At 44.8% G+C, this 18,376-nt stretch overlaps 1 protein-coding gene across 2 annotated transcripts in view; it reads left to right on the top strand.

The window, feature by feature from the left end:
* The window catches only part of Prkca (protein kinase C alpha), a 412,947-nt gene that overhangs the window by 153,501 nt on the left and 241,070 nt on the right, over positions 1-18,376 (top strand). For both annotated transcript variants that reach the window (XM_031350714.1, XM_031350715.1), the window contains exon 3: positions 6,685-6,767. In XM_031350714.1, coding sequence (XP_031206574.1) covers positions 6,685-6,767 — 83 coding nt within the window. The remainder of the gene's footprint in view (positions 1-6,684; positions 6,768-18,376) is intronic.

Here is an 18,376-nt window from a genome sequence, read left to right as displayed (position 1 = left end):
TTCTCCCCTCCTTCCTCCCATTCTTCCCCTCCCTTCTCCCTTCCCAACTCCTCCCTTCCCCCTTCCTTCCTTCCTCCCCTTCCTCCTCTCCTCCCTCCTCCCACTCCTCCTCCTTTTCCTCCTCCCATCCCTCCCTGTTTCTTTAGTCCTTCCTAATGACTAGGAAGTAGTGGTAACAATTATTTTCATTTGAGTGGTTCCCTTAGGCACAGGAGCATTGCTGCAGGCCATGGGCTGTGTGTGGCTATGTTTGAGAGGCTCCTCGGGAGCATGCCATGTTGAGTAGGCAGGGCTCTGCAGCATCTCCTTCTTGCATCAGTACCATCGACTCACCATATTCTTTCTAAGGTAAATTTTTCTGCATTAGTGGAGCATGGGGCAAGCCTCTGACTTGCCATTTGCTTAGAGTCTAGGAAACATTATCCCCAGCCAGGAGGCCTGAGACGTCTGTCTGCATGAAGATGGCTTTGACACAGAGAGTTCACATGTCCTGGTGCGTGTCTAATGGACCGAAACTCCTCTAGTCAAGTTAATTTTTACCAGATTCATAGGAGGACCAGTGTCAGGAGGGAATGCTTCTCTCACTCTGTTGGCTTTCCATATGCCCTTTGTTGGTTTTGATCTCCTTAAACTAAACACACATAACTGAGAATCAGTTTTAATATCAGCATGACACTCTTCCAGCACTCTTCAGTTTTTTATCTGAATATTTAAAATTAGGCCATTGTTATTTGTTCTGTTTCTGTAATGTACTTTTGGCAGATGGGGAATATCCTCCTTAATTTTGGCTTATTCACACTGTGTGATGTTAGCCAGATAAAACATTCTCCAGGGATCTCCAGATAAAACATTCTCCATAGCAAAGACAGGTCATGGTGAGGAGACTCACTTCTTCAGGTCTGTGGACTGGATCCCTTTTCATGCTAATGTATCATTTGCACAGCATGGCGGTGGGCTCACTTCAGGGGCCATCTGTCTCTGTTGGGAAGCACAAACACCTACAGAAGGGGTTACAGGAAAGTCACTTTGTGCAGAGTGAAGATTTACTCTGAGTCACTGTCACTAGGCTGCAGGCTGACTCCTGGAGACCAGTAAGATGATTCCTTAGGGAAAGGGCTTGCCTGACAAGCCTGAGGCTCTGAACTTGGATCCCAAGCCCACCCATGAAAAGCCAGGTGTGGTGGTGTAATCCTATAATCTCAGTACTGGGAAGGCAAAGACAGCTAGATCCCTGGAGCTCCCAGAACAGCTAGATCCCTGGAACTCACAGAACAGCTAGTCTTGCCAAATTGGTGTGCTTCTGGGTGATCAAGAGACCTTGTCTGAAAAATTCATAAGATAGAGAGTGAAAAAGAGGGACAATGACCTCTGACCTCCACATGCACATATATGTCAACCCTCAACACATGCCTGTCCCCACTGATACACACATACAGACACACACACACATGCACACAGGAGAGAGAGAGAGAAAGAGAGAGAGAGAGAGAGAGAGAGAGAGAGAGAGAGAGAGGCAGAGAGATAGATCAGACACACACACACACATACAGAGACAGACAGAGACAGAGAGACAGAGAAACAGGCAGAGAGATAGATATATACACAGAGGGAGACAGAGAGAGAAAGAGAAACAGAGAGATAGATATATACATACACACAGACTTACACATACAGAGAGAGAGAAAAAGAGACAGAGATATAGATACTTACACAGGCACACAGACACACACACACACCCTTACCCATGTATGCAGCCTGGAGGGATGACCAGTTATTTGATTCTTCAAAGCATATCTCTACAGCAAGAGACTGGCCATTGGCTGTGCCTTCACTTCCTTCAGACTAAGTGTGACAATCTCGAAGATACCTGCCTGCCAAAGTCAGGCAGCTGTTGAAATTGTGCCACGTGACAGGTACCCCAGAGTTCACCTTCTCCCAGTTCTTTTTACCCCATGTTACAAGGTCATTTGAATTCCTTTAGATTTTAAATAAGATAGTAGCACTCCATTTTAAACCAGAGGAAAATCTCCGCTAGGTACTTCCAGGGAAGCGCAGTGCATTTATTAGGCCTGCTCCTTCTTTTCTTCTCTGTGCAACAGTCCTATGGCATCTCTGTCACTTAGATTATGTGGCACTGCAAAACCCATATTGCCTATTTAGTCTGCAGTTTGGTAGCAGAGGTCCAGGGCAGCCATCTGTGCATTTTGAAATGTCTGGCCACTATGCACATTTTCTAGGGCAGCTTTTCCCAGATAAGAGTTGCATCTAGCCAGTCAGCCCCACCACTCTTCTTGTTCCCTGTCTAGAGGTGATGGTAATGGCAACAGGAAGGGACAGCAGAACTTTTCTCTTATGAAGGCTTAGACATACTGTTTGCTATATTTTGGGAGAACACACATTACTCCTTCTCTTTTGAAACAGAGTCTCCTGTAGCCCCTTGTTGGCCTCCAATCCACTATGTAATCAAGGATGACAGTAAACTTCTGATCTCCCTGCCTCTACACCCCCTCCCTTGTATTCTGGAATTATAAGTGAATGCCACCACACCCAGTATGCATGGTGATGGAGCTGGACTTAGGGTACTGTGCAAGCTAAGTTAAACATGCTACCAGAGACTGAAGGAAGGACAATCCAGAGACTGTTCTACCTGGGAATCCTTCCCATATTCAGTCATCAAACTCAGACACTATTGTGGATGCCAGCAAGTGCTGGATGACAGGAGCCTGATATAGCTGTCTCCTGAGAGGCTCTGACAGTACCCGACTAATACATAAGTAGAGGCTCACAGCCATCCATTGAACTGAGCACAGGGTCTCCAATGAAGGAGCTAGAGAAAGAACCCAAGGAGCTGAAGGATTTGTAGCCCCTTAGGACGAACAATAATATGAACTAACTAGTACCCCCAGAGCTCCCAGGGACTAAAACACCAACCAAAGATGGGACAAACATGGGTGGGACTCGTGGCTCCAGCAGCAAATGTATAGTAGAAGATGACCAAGTCGGTCATCAATGGGAGGAGAAGCCCTTGGCCCTGTGAAGGTTCTATGCCCCAGTGTAGGGGAATGCCAGGGCCAGGAAGTGGGAGAGGGTGGGGTGTTGAGCAGGGGGAGAAGGGGGAGGGAACAGGGGTTTGTTCTTGTTGTTTTTTGGTTTGGGTTTTTTTTGTTGTTGTTGTTGGAGGAGAAACTAGGAAAGGAGATATCATATGACATGTAAATAAAGAAAATATCTAATAAAAATGTTAAAACAAAATAAAACAAAACAAAAACATGCTACCAATGGGATGTTCAGAGTGCAAGCAGGCTTAAGGGGCTTTATGCCCCAGATAATTCATACGTCCATGAGAACCCTAGAAGAATAGGACCTTCCGTCTGCCTCTGCTTGGAGGCATTCATTCAAATGGAAAGTGTACATGTGAGGAATCTTGGGACAAGGGAGGCTAAGGCAGGGTAGCAGGAAGGAAGCCATTTGGGAGCAGGTAAGGATCTTGCTTCCTCTGACAATTTTAGAGGGCGGTGGGAGCTTGATTCTTGGGAACATACTTGAAGTAAGAATTTTCCCAAAGTGTGTAGTAGAAATACTTCAGCTAGTGGCAGTGTGTGGGCAGGTAGAGATGACAGATGGCAAAGGCACACCGTTCCTCCAAAGGGACTAGATACTTATGTGTGAATAGTGTTCATCCAGACGTGGAGATGGTTAGCAAAGAAAGTGGAAGATTCAAACATTGGAGCAAATTAAGTAAGAAATCAAAATGCTTGTTTACCCCACAAACTTCACCTTCATCACAAATCACAATGAGGTGATAATGCCCTGTAACCCTTTTCCTTTAGTAAGTGATTCTTCTGCTAATTTCAATAAATAAAACATACCTTTGTGCCAGATGTGGAGGGGTGAGCAAGTTCATGTGGGTCTACCCACTGCTGCTTTATTAGCTATCGTTGGAGAATTTCCAATCAAGATACCTTTGGCAGAAGCATGTGGAAGGAACCCGCATGCTCTTAAGACCCAGAGGAGCTCAGCACTGCCCTCTGATTGCACTAGCACTTAGCCCCACACTCAGCTCCTCCAGCTCCCCTGGAGAAGCCAACACCTGCGGAGTAGCCACTTTATTCACCTCTGAGGCCAGATCCGTGTGAAAATCTCAACAAACACCAACTTGGCCCTGGTTCATCCTAATATGCTCTTCTGTGCAAAGTCAAGAATCCTGACTTTCCTGAGCTGCCATCTCTGAAACAACTCTCCAGGCATCTACTGGGGACAGCGAGGACCTGTGTCCCCTTCTCTTGTCCCACTGCTTCTGATGCCAACAGTGGACATGACACTCTAAGTGTAATATAGACTATGGCATTAAGCAAACCTTATGAAACCTGGCTGTGCAATGTAGTAGGTGGGCGACCTTAGACAAGGCCCTCCCTCGTCTGTCAGTCTTTCCATCTGTCCCCCTGAGGGATTTCCCCCACCTCGCTTTCTCTCTATTCATAAAGATTCACTGTGTGCTTAAAGCTGACTATACATCCACACAATGTTTTTCCATCTAGAACTGAGGATATTGAGGCAAATTGCCTATTGTGGATATGAAGCTTCACTATGATAATACACAGAAAGGGATGGAACAAATGCCTGTTTACAACAAGCTGCCTTCTAAATGGTATCCTGTGGCCACTCAGCAAGTCTAGCCACTCTTTGGCAATTCTTCATTTTAGCTGTCTAAGTAATGATTGGCAGTTGCTTCTGCTTGTATACCTAGACTACCTAGAAGACTTCTAGGTAGGCTTTATCCCTCAACATATCACGTTGGATTCTTTCTAATGCTGATGCTCGTGCCTCTGACATGTTGCTTTCATACACATTCCTCTTTATTCAAGATCTTTTAATGGTTTCCAAGGGACAGGAAAAGATTCTGAATTTCTTCCCGGCCACTCCTGACTCTCTAAGAATCCTTAGCACTTGGCTCAGTATGTGAATTCTCTAGGGATTTCAGCAAACCTCTGCAGTCCTCTGTCAGCAACTGAAGCAACTCCCCCTCTTCATCTTCTTCAGTGACTAATGCAAATGCAAGGGGTCATGTTATCCTTGGTATGAGAAGAAAAGAGTACATGAGCGAAGAATCAGGTGCTCTAACCGTCTTTGCACTGTGTCTTAGTTCCCTTCTGCTGCTGTAACAAAGTCCCCCCTCCACTGGATAGTATATAAATAACTTGCTGTTCTGGATGATGAAAACCCAAGGTCATGGTGCCGGACTGGCAAGCACCTTTTGGCCATTTGCTCCAGAGGGGAGGAAAACGGTGATCCATATGAGGGAGGGTCTTGAAGAATCTAAGAGACGAAAGGGCAGGACCACGCCCGTCTTACTGTGTTTACTTATTTGTTATGTATGTGTGTGTGTATGCTTGTGTGTGATCATGCGTGCACACTCCATGGTGCAAATTTGGAAGTAAGAGGACATCTTGCTGGGTCAGTTGTACTCTTCCACCATATGGATCTCTAAGACTAAAACAGAGTTTTGAACTTTTACCTTCTGAGCCAGTCTTGAATTTGCCCTTTATAATGGTATAAGTCTGACTTACAGGGGACAAATTTTTATTGCCCAGTCACTTTCCTGGGTTCCCTTCTCCACATACCACTAGAATGGCAGCCAGATTTTATCAGCGTGTGCTTTGATGGAAACATACTTGCAAACTGTAAAATGTAATAAAACCTCGTGACTTCCAGAATACTTGAGGTAGGCAGCATATCACTTCTCTAACATATTCTCCTCGTTATTCAACACAGAGCAGCAGCAGAGGGTGTTTTGTGAGCGCTGCTCTAAGCTCTGAAGAAAGGACTAAGATCACTTTTGTATCTTCCATATTACACCATCTACAAAGACTGCTTGGGGATTAAATATTCATTTCTAATAATTAAATTATTCTATTGATCCATCTTCAGGGTTAGTTATCAAATTGGCACTGGGCTTAGAAAAGTCTCTTAGTAATTTTGCTAGATTTGCAAAGATTCTCAGGGACAGCCTCTGTCCAAGACAATGGCAAGGAAGTGTTAGATTATACCCATCCGATTTGCAGAGGGGTATTTACTATAGATTGAGTTAATGTAGTTTTTTTAAAAAAAATATTTATTTTTATTTTATGTATTTTATTTATGTGTATCAGTGCTTTGCCTGCACGTAATGTCTATTACCACATGTGTGTAAGTGCCCATGGAGGCTACAAGTGTGTGTTAGATCCTCTGGAATTAGAGTCATTGTGAGCTGACTCATGGGTGCTCACGCAGGATACTTCTAGATTATTTATCATCAGTTATTCCTTTTCTAGTTATTTTTATTTAACCTGCAGCGAGTGTACAATGTTTGTATTCATAAGCACATGTATACATACATAAGTATGCAGAGGTATAAGAGAATGGAAAACGTTGAATTGTTAACCCTGGGTTAGACGTTGAGGAAGTACCTCATAAGCCTTGGATCTCCTCTCCCGGCTTTAGAGTTGAGAAGTCACGGATCAGTTTTCCTGAGCATTTTTGTGGAATTATCCACAAGCTTAATCGAATTAAAATGTTGCTAATCTTTGAATGAAATGCCTTAGTGTTGCAGTGAGATTCTGTCTATTTTGAAACTAAAATGACTTCTCACCATATGGTATATTAAATATAAACCCTTCTGATTTTCGTTTTCTTTTCTCTCCTCAGTTTGCTGTTTTGTGGTTCACAAGAGGTGCCATGAGTTTGTTACTTTCTCTTGTCCGGGTGCAGATAAGGGACCTGACACTGATGTAAGTAATCTGAAAACTGTCATTTGATGTTAGCGTGAATGTCTGAGGTTATTTTTTTTTTTATTGCCTATACAACTGTTGTTCTGGAACATGCTATTAATAAAGAGACATCTCAAGTTTTCTCACTTTGTCTTGTAATAATGAATACGTCCATCACCCCTTCTCACTTGTGCACTATTTCACAGAGATATCCTCAGAGGATCATTAGCTTGTATTTTTCCGCTGTGGATGACCATGTTGACTAATCTACCAAATTTATAATAACAACTCTGTGGATACATTTTACAATGGGCATGGACCACCCGTGGTTTATCTTTGAAAGTCTGTAATTACTACAATAGTCAGCATTGTAACAAACTGCCCCTAGCTCCCACCATGAGATCAAAGCTACATTTTTGCTGAGTATCGTAAATGCCTGTACTGAAGGGATCCTGTGGGCAGCTGTTCACTGACCACAATCTCTGAGATATCCAGTAACTTTATTCCACTTATTTATGTCCTCATTCTCCCTGCTTCTATTGACCCTGTCAGATTTATCTCTTCTTACCAAAATACAAGACCTGCAGAGGACAGTGAGGGGACACTGAGAGCCAAGAGAAAATGAAGTACTGGTGTTTAAGCTGTGTTAGGTGGAAAGACATCTGGTACCATGTGAACAATAATCTTTTAACTGAAAAAGAGGGAGCATTTCGAGTCTGAACTACTCACGCTAGATCAGTTTGACTACTTATCCTTACATTTTGGGCTTCCCACAATTCCTACCTATGACACCTACTCCCACAAGGAAACTGGTTCAAAGAGGCTTCTCAGGGAAGCAGGACGTTTCTCAAAAGGACATTTTCACAGTGGGCTGTGTAGATTCAGATATGCCTTGTTATAACCCGTGCAGTAAAGAAACATACCTCTGACAATTTGATTAAGGGGTGGGTAGAGACAGCCTTGGTGTATGCCTGGGGCCTAGAAGGACTGGGCAGAGGGTACCTCATGTCTCTGTGCTTTATCACTTTGTGTATGAGGCAGCTCGAGTCCATGAAAAGTTGACTGTCTTGCCTCTGTGCAGCCAAATCTAATGTCCTTCCCTCTCCTAACCCAGTTTTCCATATTTTTCTTCATTCTAAACTTTATCTTCTTATAGGGCATTTTAGAGATAAAACAAGACCAAAAGTTATATACCATCTTCCACCTCCTTTAATTAATATAAACTGATTATATGCAATAATGGGTTTCATGTTGATATTTTCATGCATGGATAAATTGATCATATTCTACTCCCAATTCCCTTCCTTGTACCCTCCTACTCCCCTGATCCCTTTTCTCTTCCCAGTCTACCTTCTACTTTTGTGTCTTGGTTTTGTTTTGTTTGTTTGGTGACCCAGTGAGTTCCACCCAGGTTATTTCCACAAACATAGCTAAGGGGTTATCACAACTTTCAGGTGGCTATTCCACCAAAGAAAATGTCTCTCTTCCCCGGGCAACCATTAGCTGCTAGTGGCTCCTGAGGGAGGATTGTGGCCCTGCGAGCCTCTCTTCCCTCTCTCATGGAATGTTGATGAGCTAAATCTTGTTTAGTCTTATGGAGGCAGTCACAGCTAGTGTGAGTTCACAAGTACAATGAGCATCTCTTGACAGAGGACCATGGTCTATAACACTCCTCCCTTCCTCTTGCTCTCCTTGCTTCTACAGTATTCTCTGGTAAAAGTGATGTACATGCCCACTTAGGACTGGGCATGACTAACCAGTTATAAGTCTCTAACTTATAACTAACTCCCACTTCTTCTCTGACTGAAAGTTTTCTGACCAAAGATTCGAGTAGCGCCAATCTGTGGACATAAATACGAATGCAACTTGATGTGTCTGTTTAGCAGAATATCAGTATTCGTTTCCTCACTAGGCTCTGTGGCCACTCCAGACATAGACATTTTGCCAGATTTACAATACCAGGCATCAGTTCCCTCGGAGGCAAGAAATGCCCTCAAATCCGGTCAGAAAAAAAATCATAATGTACTTGGTTACCTCCATGGAAGCTAGGCCACTGTTGAACCAGTGGGCATATCTTGCCTGGCAAGTCAGAGGTGTCCCACACAAGGCTCACAGTTGGCTATGGGCTCTGATGGCTCTTCTCTCTCAACATCCTGCATAGCACCTTTCAGCGTTATACAAGGTAGCCAGCAGGAAGGAAGCTTCCAGCTCAGTTCCATCCAAAGCCGTGGCATCTTCTAGGATAGGTCGTACTATCTAATTCTGGTGAGCAACCAAGAGCAGTGGCAGGAGCTGGCATTGTTTGGGGCAGGCGGCTCAGAGGCCTCCCTAAGCACTCATGGCAAGGGTATTCCACTTAATAACCTGTCTTCCAGTGATAGTTTTACCTCTGCTGACAGTCTGGTCCTTAGCTCTTAGGTTTTAACTAACTTGCAAAGCTATTAGATTTCCTTGTGGCTTTTTTATACATCCTTATTTTGGGGGTGACCCTCCTTCACCCATACTCCATCTCCTCAACCCATAACTCCCAAAGCTTTCTACCCCCAAGGTTGACCTGTTCATTTTCCCAACAGGGTATTCTACTGCCCAACTCCCACACCTCTGTTCCCCTTCCTCTCATGGCTCCTTTTAGCTTCCTGGCCTCAATACACATTCACTCCCACATAGACACACATACATAAGAGCTGGAAGCAAAGACCCACATAGGAGAGAGAACATGTGGTGTTTGTCTTTCCGCGCCTGGCTGTTCTTACCAACTTTCCTAAAAAGCTGACATCCCGTTGTTCATGTTTTGAAGTCATCCTAGAGCAGCACGTTTCAGTCCCTTCCCTTCCTTGCTCAGAGTCCCATCTTCTTCCTGTTTGGTCCGTCCTCGTCTCTTCACTGTCCTCTCTATCCCTGCTGCATCTAGAACAGGAAGCTACAGGTAGGTTACAGGAAGTCCTTGGCATCTTCTTCTCCTCTTTTTTTCCTGCATTTTCAGTTAAGTATCCATTATTGAGAATCTATAATGAACCAAAATGTGTCTTGCATCTTGAGGTACAACAATTAACACATACCTAACTGTCTGCTTCGGCTGTTGTTGGGCATTGTTCTGGGGGAAAGTGTGCCTCATCCTGTTTGGTTTGGTCCTGGAAACCTGACTGGGGCAACTTGGAAAGGAAGAAGCCAACAGATACACATACAGAAAAGCTGGTGTTGGGTGGGCCATGCTCACCCTGTTGGAGGTCACCTACTACATAACCCAAGAACTCAGTGCATATGAAATACCAGGAGGAGGGGTCCACAGGTCTCTGTGGGAGATCTCTGTAAGGGAGCAGTCTCAGGCTGCTGTCGTCCTGGAGGCTGCTCCTGGAGGTTGCTCCTTCATCCTGGAGGATGAAGCTGTGGCTGCTACGTTTCGCATATATATTGTTCAATCTTTTGTACACACTTGTACATGGATCAGAGAAAGCCTTTGCCATGCTTCTGGGCTTCATCCAGGGAAAGTGCTGCCCTTTCCATGGGCCCGAGGCATTAAGATCCTTAACATGACCATGTTCATGTTAACAATGCACATGCTCAATCAAGATTTCATTGACTTCCCTAAGAAATGGACATTTTAAAAGTTACTGATTAAAATGGGACCTCTGCATACTGACTAGTATCCTTAAATAACCTAAGTGGCCATGGAAGAATTCCTTGATGAAACTGAATTTAAACTGAGCTTCAACAGTAGGCAGGAAACAGGCAGGTGGGAGTGTGTGTGTGTGTGTGTGTGTGTGCGCTGGGATTTAAGGGGCTGTCAAAGGAACTGTTTCAGATAAAGGGAAAGCAGGTAGGAAGCCAAGCAGTAGGTAGGAACTTAACCTGTAAGGGCTGGAGAAAGCTCAGCGTCAGGTGCCTTGCTCACTAAGGATTTGGAGTACAACCTCAGAAGTGATGGAGACCCAGGGAAAGTTTTAAGTGAGGAGTGACGTAACACCACAGAGCACCTGTCGAAGGTTACTCTGGTCTCCTTTTAGGAGATGCATGGGGTCAGAAGTAGGTTACTGTACTGCTAGAACATGGGAAGATATCAACAGCTGGAGAGGCACCTGCTTTCTAGAGAACTAAGACAGTGGTTTGATGGATTTAGAAGCAGTGGAGATAGGCAGAGGGAAAACGTTCAAGGATTATTTGAGAACCACATAAGTAGCCTTTGGTCTTCATGAGGTCAGGGAGATGGAGATACTGAGAATGAGTCTCAGGTTTCTGACCCAAATATATGGATGGGTGGAGGCACTATAGGGATGCGAAGACACTGCAGGGAGAACGTTTGTTTGAGAGAGCACAGTGGGTTCAGTTTGGGTCCATTGAGCTTGAGAAGTCCGACCCGTAGAAGACAGTTGTGTGGGGACCAAGTGTGAATGGAGGTCAGAGGTGAGCCTGTCCAGAAGACACAAACTTCGTGATTCTTGTTAAGACTGAGGGATAGATCCTGTGGCCTAGAAAGAGGATGTAGAGAGAGTCTAAAGGGGCTTAGATTCTAGGACAGAGCCCTAAGGAGCTCTATCCCATTGATGAGAGAGGAAAACCAGGGAGGGAGACTAAGAAGGAACAGCTAGACATGTAGGAGCAAGAAGGCCAAGGGGGTGCCTTTGTGTGTGTTAATCACTTCCCGCAGGCTCTGCATGCCAGTTATTTGATCCTGTTCTCATTGGTTACACAGACTCTAACTTTCTGTATCTAACACAAATAAGCAATGCACACGGTCCCACAGTTTGCATGGGGAAGTCTCAGCTTAGGTCACAGGCCAGTTGGTGCTCGCTAGTTTTCAGCAGTCTCTCCATACTCAGGATGCTTTCCTGTTTGGATGCTCCTCCTATGGTCATCTCTGCTCCTGGAGCCCAGAACCAGGCAGAAAAGCTTCTGTGAACAGCTGCTTGGCATGGGATGGGAACACATGTGGTCTGGTGTCAAGCTAAGTTCTACTCCTATGCCGTTCTTAGTGTGTGTGCGGATTTACTGCAAGCATGGGGCCTCACATCCTTAAAGGTGATGCTAAGGGGATGACTTGTTTCAATATAAGAAAGAAAAAAAAGGATTCATGAGATGTAAAAAGATATACAGAAGAAGACTCAGCTTGTCCTGCCTGTCTGACTCACAGAGGACGGTGTATGGTGTTTCAAGAACACCTGTCTCTCCTCTTTGGAGCTCGGAGACCCATGACTTTGGGCTTTCTTCAGCCAGGGTACATGACGTGTTATCCCTCTATATCCTTGGTGGTTATTGTACAAATCTGCAGAAGTCTTAGAAAGCCACAAGATGGTCACAGTGAGCCACACAAGCAGGGTGTTAGAAAAGCATTCTGGATAGAGGACTGCCCTAGACTGGCTTGCAGTGACCTCCAGGGATCCACATGTCTCTGCCCTCTAGTTTAGTGACAATACTGGAGTTTTGGTTTCTTTAAAACACACACACACACACATACACACACAGAAAGAGAGAGGGGGGATTATAATAATATTTTTTTCATTTTAATCCCAGGTACAGAATATGTTCCTGCTTCAGATTGTCCACAGCAGCTGACTGTGATTTGCCTCATGCTCTAGCAGGAATGTGATTTTGCCAGCTGCAGATACTTCCTGTGATTATGTGATGTTTGGAATTCTGTCAAGTTTTCAGAGGCTATATAAATGCTAGGGTCCCAAAAGGCAGGGTGTGACTGGTTTGTGGTTGGTTGCTATTGTTTGTTGGTAGTCATGGTTTGTTAAGTAGTCACGTGCAAAAGAAGAAACAACAAGAAGAAACTAGATATCCTGATGGTGAAAGTCAAACTTGCTCCAAGGAGCTCAGTGCTCCTAATCAGCAGGAAGGAGTCTAGCAATAATGTCATCCCATCCCCCTCTATGCTTTTTTCTCTCCTATCTAGTGTTAGGGTGTTGAAAGGGTGGAAGAAAAGGGGTGGAGAAGAGTGGAGGAAAGAAGGACCCACAAAGTAGTTAAAGTTCAGCTACACTCTAGCCTACCTCAGCACTGGGGTTACAGGTGCAGGCCACTGTGCCCCTTACAGAGGGGCTGGGGGGAACTAACTCAGCTCCACATGCTTGTGTAGCTAACACTTTAACCACTAAGCCATCTCCCCATCTCATATGCTTTTCTGAATACGTTTCCCAGTCATAGACCTGCAGAGCTGAAAGGGTGTTAAAGACTGATCTAGGTTAATCTTGTTTTGTAGTAAGGATACTGAGGCATATTAGAGAAAGTCAAAAATGACCCGGGTACCACTGTATGCTGTTTGATGGGCATCTAGTGGGTTTGTGATTGGCTCCTTCAAAGAGTGAGCCCTGAAGGGAAAGAAAGAGGGACTGATGGATGGGTGGTATGTGCTGTCAGTGGAGAAGGTTGGTAGCATGTATTGGCAATTCTGATCAAAGTCTTAGAAAAGCACCAAAGGGAAATACCCATTGTAAGAATGGGTATGTAGGGGAAAGTGAGGTAGGATTATGAGAAAAGGCTGCTCTGAGCATCTTTCCCCTTAGAAATTTTTAAACTATTGAATGGAGACTTTCTTCGCTGCATGGGGAAGGGTTACTTACGATGAGTTGTTTATATGCTGCTTGCTAATGCCTCCAATGAGCCCCCCTCCAAGGGAGCCAGAGAAAGCAGAGAGCTTGTAAAATCCACAAATATTGGACCTGCCTGCCATCTATAAGAGTAAGGGGTCAGAAAAGCACTGAAGACGAAGCCAGCTGTGCCCAGATAGCAGCAGCCCGTGGAAGTGTGTTCTGGGTCCTTCTGAACCGAGGTGCTCCTTGGGCTCAAGAAACCACCATAGTTGAAAGTCTGCATCCATTTTGGGTATCTGGAGAAAGAAACGGCTTCATGTTTCAATACAGGAACCCTTGAAGATTCTTAGGTCAATTTCTCAGCCTCTCCTCTGCTCTGAAGGAAGGATGTCTCATTGCCCAGCACTTGTTCAAAAGCATAGAGGGAGAAAAGAGGCAAGCATCTCTTAGAGTCTAGGATCAACCCTGCACCCTCCAAGTAAAGGAAAAAAAGTACACAGGAGGTGCCTAAAGACCTCATGCTTAATTACTGGGGCTGTGGATTTTCAGAGCAAGGAGTCCTCGGCTAGAAAGTGACATTATTGGGGTGCCTGACTCAGAAAGCAGGCAGGGCTGGAAGGCCACTGAAGTTCTAGGCATGCAACCTGACATTGCAGCTAGGGTTCTGCCCACCATCCCCACATCTAAAGACAGCAGCCTAACACATTTCTGAAAATGGTCCTTGCATAAAAATAGTTTTTCATCTCCCCCCACTGACTTCAGAGGTGGTTGGGGACCTGGACTGACTGCAGAGGGAATAAGACCTCATTTTACTTTGTGTCAGGGACAGTGAATGTGACTTTGCTCAGTGGAGGAACCAACGAGTTGCTCTGTCTTCAGTGCCATGAACTCTATTCTCTGACAGGGTTCTTTTCCTTGTTCTGGTCATGAGGAGGTCAGGTGGGTAGGAAGGGTTACAACGGGTCCAATGGCCAACTGATCTCAAGACTGATCCTCTCACTTTTTAAGATTGTATCTGCTAGCATAACTCACCAGCTCTCAGGCCCTCTGTCTGCAGACCCTTCTTAGAATGGTTCTATTCTTCAGTGATGCCTATTCACAAAGCTCACCCTACCAGAGGGGAAGATGGGGGCATTTTAGCCTGTCAGTATACATGTACATGTATGTGAAAATATGTATGTATAGACATATATGTATATATATATATATGTACACTGGTATATATATATGTGTGTGTGTACATATGTGTATATGTGTATATATACATATGTGTGTATATGTATGTGTGTGTATATATATATGTATACTAATATATTATCACTTTTTCACTCATTTTCTGCTCTCTGTTTGTCTCTATAGCTTAAGTGAGAGCAAAGCTTTGGAGTCTTTTCAACAGGTCCTAACAGCATTAATACTACCCTCAACACTGTCACACACAGCCTTCTTTTATATCTGTGGATTCAGGCAGATAAACACAGTCTTCTCTCATTTATAAAGGATGGGACTGCCAAAAGGACCACCGTACTTCCTGCATCTATAATCTGAGTTGTTATCTGAGTTAGGTATAGGTCTGTTTGACGAGGATGATGCCTGTAAAGAGGCCTCCCTAATATCTGAAGGGCGTATGCTTGCCTGGTATTTCTGATGTGCTTAGCTGCACTGTTTGGTTGGGCCTTTGCCAGTGGCATCTACTGTTTGGGGAGACTGTTCACAGTATGCACTTCATATCTGAACAGCACCACTGAGCAGGATCCGGGTGAATTCCTGGTCACACCTGTGCCTCGGCTGGGAGGGAGTCAGCCACAATGCTTACAGGCAGTATCAGAAGCCCGGTGTTTTCCAGTATGTCTGGGAGGGCTCCCAAGGAAGGAGTTAACCAACTTGTGAATATGACTTGCCCAGAATGGGCAGATCTCCAAGTCTGAGAACTTATAAACTTTGTCTTGTTCAAAGATCTGAGAGTAATCGATACCTGTCAACACTGAGAAGCAGCAGTGGAAGCCAGGGTGCAGATTATGGCCGAGCAGAAGCAGGATCCCACAGCAGCTGGCCGCTGCCCGTGTGTAGGAGTCAGCGTTGTCTTTGCTTTACTGTGACCACGAGTTCATTCCTGTGTCTTAGAAACCGTGGCAAGAACAAAAGACTACGGACATTGTTTAACATTTCATATTTCGGAGGTTCACCTAAGATAAACCAAAAGCATTTAAAATAAATCCAAAGACAAATTGAATTAGTGGATTTTATCATTTTCTTTCAAGTGTGATTTTACATTTATTTATAAATAGATGGCTTTTTTTTTTTTGAACAAAGCCAGTTTTACTCAAACATTTTTTTTTTTTTTAAATTCTTGGGCTGATAAAGAAAAGTGAGATACGTGTAAGATCCAGGCACAATGGAGTTGGGGTGAAATCTCCCAGAGAGCTCTGCTGCCTGCCCAGGCTGTTGAGACCCTTCCTCGACCTTGGTTTTCTTGTTTATAAACAGGAGGTTCCAGCTTGGTGGTCTTTGATGTTGGTCTGTCCTGAATACTATTCCATTATTACCTGGTTTGAAGCATACAGAGAGCCCCTGACCTCTCACAGTGGGGCTATCTCCACTGCAGGGAGAAGCAGAACAGTGGAGGCAGTGGCTTCACAAGCCATGAGGGATACCAGCCATGCAGGGGAAGAAATAAGGGGCCATTGAGTTAGAGGTGGGAGGTGATGTGCAGTCACTGGGACAATTCAGGGGCTTCATGGAGATAGCAACATGTGAAGACAGGCTGTTTGGCTTGGTTTGTTTTTCCTAATGTTGCTTGAAAAAAAATACTCATTTTTTTTTACACTAGGACACATCTCCTACCTAATGGGAAAAGAGCTGCCAAGCCAGAATCAGGTGACAAGTATTACAAGAGGATCTACCATTAACACAGGCAGAGAAACCCATGCTCTGCATGCCCCAGTGGGATGCTCTCAAGTGAGCCTCTTAGGAAGCCCGCTCTGTACCCACCCACTGTGGCCCTTCCCCACTCACCAGGATGCCATGGGAAACCTGAGAAATAAGTTATTTCAGGGACACAAACCCAACACCAGAGCCCTGGTGCTAATTCTGCTCTTCAGTGGGTGGATTATCTTATGTGCCAGATTCACAGCAACAGAAGTACGTCCTGCATGGGGAAGCACCTCTGTTGTATCCGAACCATGTCAATTTAGTTGCAAGTTAAAAACAGCCTCAAAAGATGTCCATCTTCATCCTAGGCCTAATGAGCTGCAGGGTGCAACTGCTGGGTCTTGGGGAGGCATCTCTCTCTCTAACTCAGCAAGAGGGGGAAAATGGTGTATCTGTCCCTTGGTCTAGAGTTGATTAATTCAAAGAAATGTGTAGTTTAATTAGAAATATATCATTTAAATTTTAACTAGTTACCTGAAGCCATGTTTCCCAGGGAGCCATCCTGGGGCTCTCTCACTTAACCCAGTGTTTTTAGGTCACTGTTATCTCAGGAACTTGGAGAGAAAAGTAGGACTGCCCAAGTTCAAGGTCACCCTGTTCAAGCACTGCAGGCACCAGCTCAGCTAGTAGAGGGAGATCTTTCCAAACAAATAATAAATAAACAAAATAGTGGACTTGGTTAGTGGTTACATTTACAAGTAAATTATTTGTGGGAAAGCCTGTGTCTTTTCTTTCTGAAAACGGAGTGTTCTGTACTCTATCGCCTGGCATTAAGAGGAGTGACTGGTGACGTTCCCATGTCCTGACTTTCCACCAGTTTTACTTGCCAGGCCTTGATTACCTGAGTGTTTTCAGTGCAGACGAGACTCACACTGAACCTCAAAGCTGGAGAATGAGCATTCCACTTGCTCCATTGTTGTGACATGTTAGGCCATGTGTGTGACATACTTGACGGGCTTCCCTGCTTTTCATTTTCTTGATTAGTACAGTGTAGTCTTAAAAAAAAAAAAAACTAAGAAAAGAATAGTGGACCTTAGCAGCAATTTTTGCCTGGTTTGATTCAAAAGCTGGTACAATAAATCCCTCTTAGTTTTTCCTGAACAGTGTGCCCGGGAGTTTATGATGTACAGGTGCTGAAGCTGCCTCAGCCTGAGCTCTGGGTCTGAGGAGGCAGCTGCTGAAGGCCCAGGGCTGAATGACACACTGCACACAAGCTGGCGTTTATAGTATCACTTGACATGTAACATCTCAAGGAGTTGATGCTTTTTTTTTTTTCTTTTTTGCCATTTTCTCATGTTACATAATTATCCCATGTTTCTCAAGCATTTATAATGTGGCAGGTGTTATGGGATGCAGATGTTTAAAAAACATGGCCTTTGTCTTCAAACAGTGTAGCCCTAGTGGAGTCATGCATATGCATGAGTCTTATTATTATCCCCTTGGTGGATAGCACCCAGCTGCAAGAGGCTCCCATCAGTCTGCCTATGGTAAGAATGTGAAAACCAAGGCTAGGGGTGATGAAGTCTTTTGTGGAGTTCAGTGGTGGAGCATGGAGCTCTAAGCTCTGAGCTGGATATTTCCACTTTCAAATCTGTCCTCTTTTCGTGTGCCTCTAAGGCTGCACACAAAGGCAACCAGAGAGGCAGTTTTCAGTCAGTCATTCCCTGCTTGGGGGCTGAGTCTGGGGTCAGTGTGACTATGAGAAATCTTAAAATGGCAAGAGATATTGGAAATGATATTAGCAGGAAACTCACCCATTTGGGAGACCAGAAATATGTCATTACGACCACAAGCATGGAGGGCACCAGGGCTGGGTAAGGACTGCAGTGGCTGGGTAAGGACTGCAGTGGCTGGGTAAGGACTGCAGTGGCTGGGTAAGGACCAGGGCTGGGTAAGGACCTGCAGTGGCTGGGTAAGGACCTGCAGTGGCTGGGTAAGGACTGCAGTGGCTGGGTAAGGACTGTAGTGGCTGGGTAAGGACCTGCAGTGGCTGGGTAAGGACTGCAGTGGCTGGGTAAGGACTTTCAGTGGCTGGGTAAGGACTGTAGTGGCTGGGTAAGGACCTGCAATGACTGGGTAAGGACCTGCAGTGGCTGGGTAAGACCCTGCAGTGGCTGGGTAAGGACTGCAGTGGCTGGGTAAGGACCTGCAGTGGCTGGGTAAGGACCTGCA

Source organism: Mastomys coucha, unplaced genomic scaffold, assembly GCF_008632895.1.
Source record: "Mastomys coucha isolate ucsf_1 unplaced genomic scaffold, UCSF_Mcou_1 pScaffold5, whole genome shotgun sequence".
NCBI lineage: Eukaryota > Metazoa > Chordata > Mammalia > Rodentia > Muridae > Mastomys > Mastomys coucha.
The sequence above is the reverse complement of the archived record's forward strand: the minus strand, read 5'-3'. Positions and strand labels throughout refer to the sequence as shown.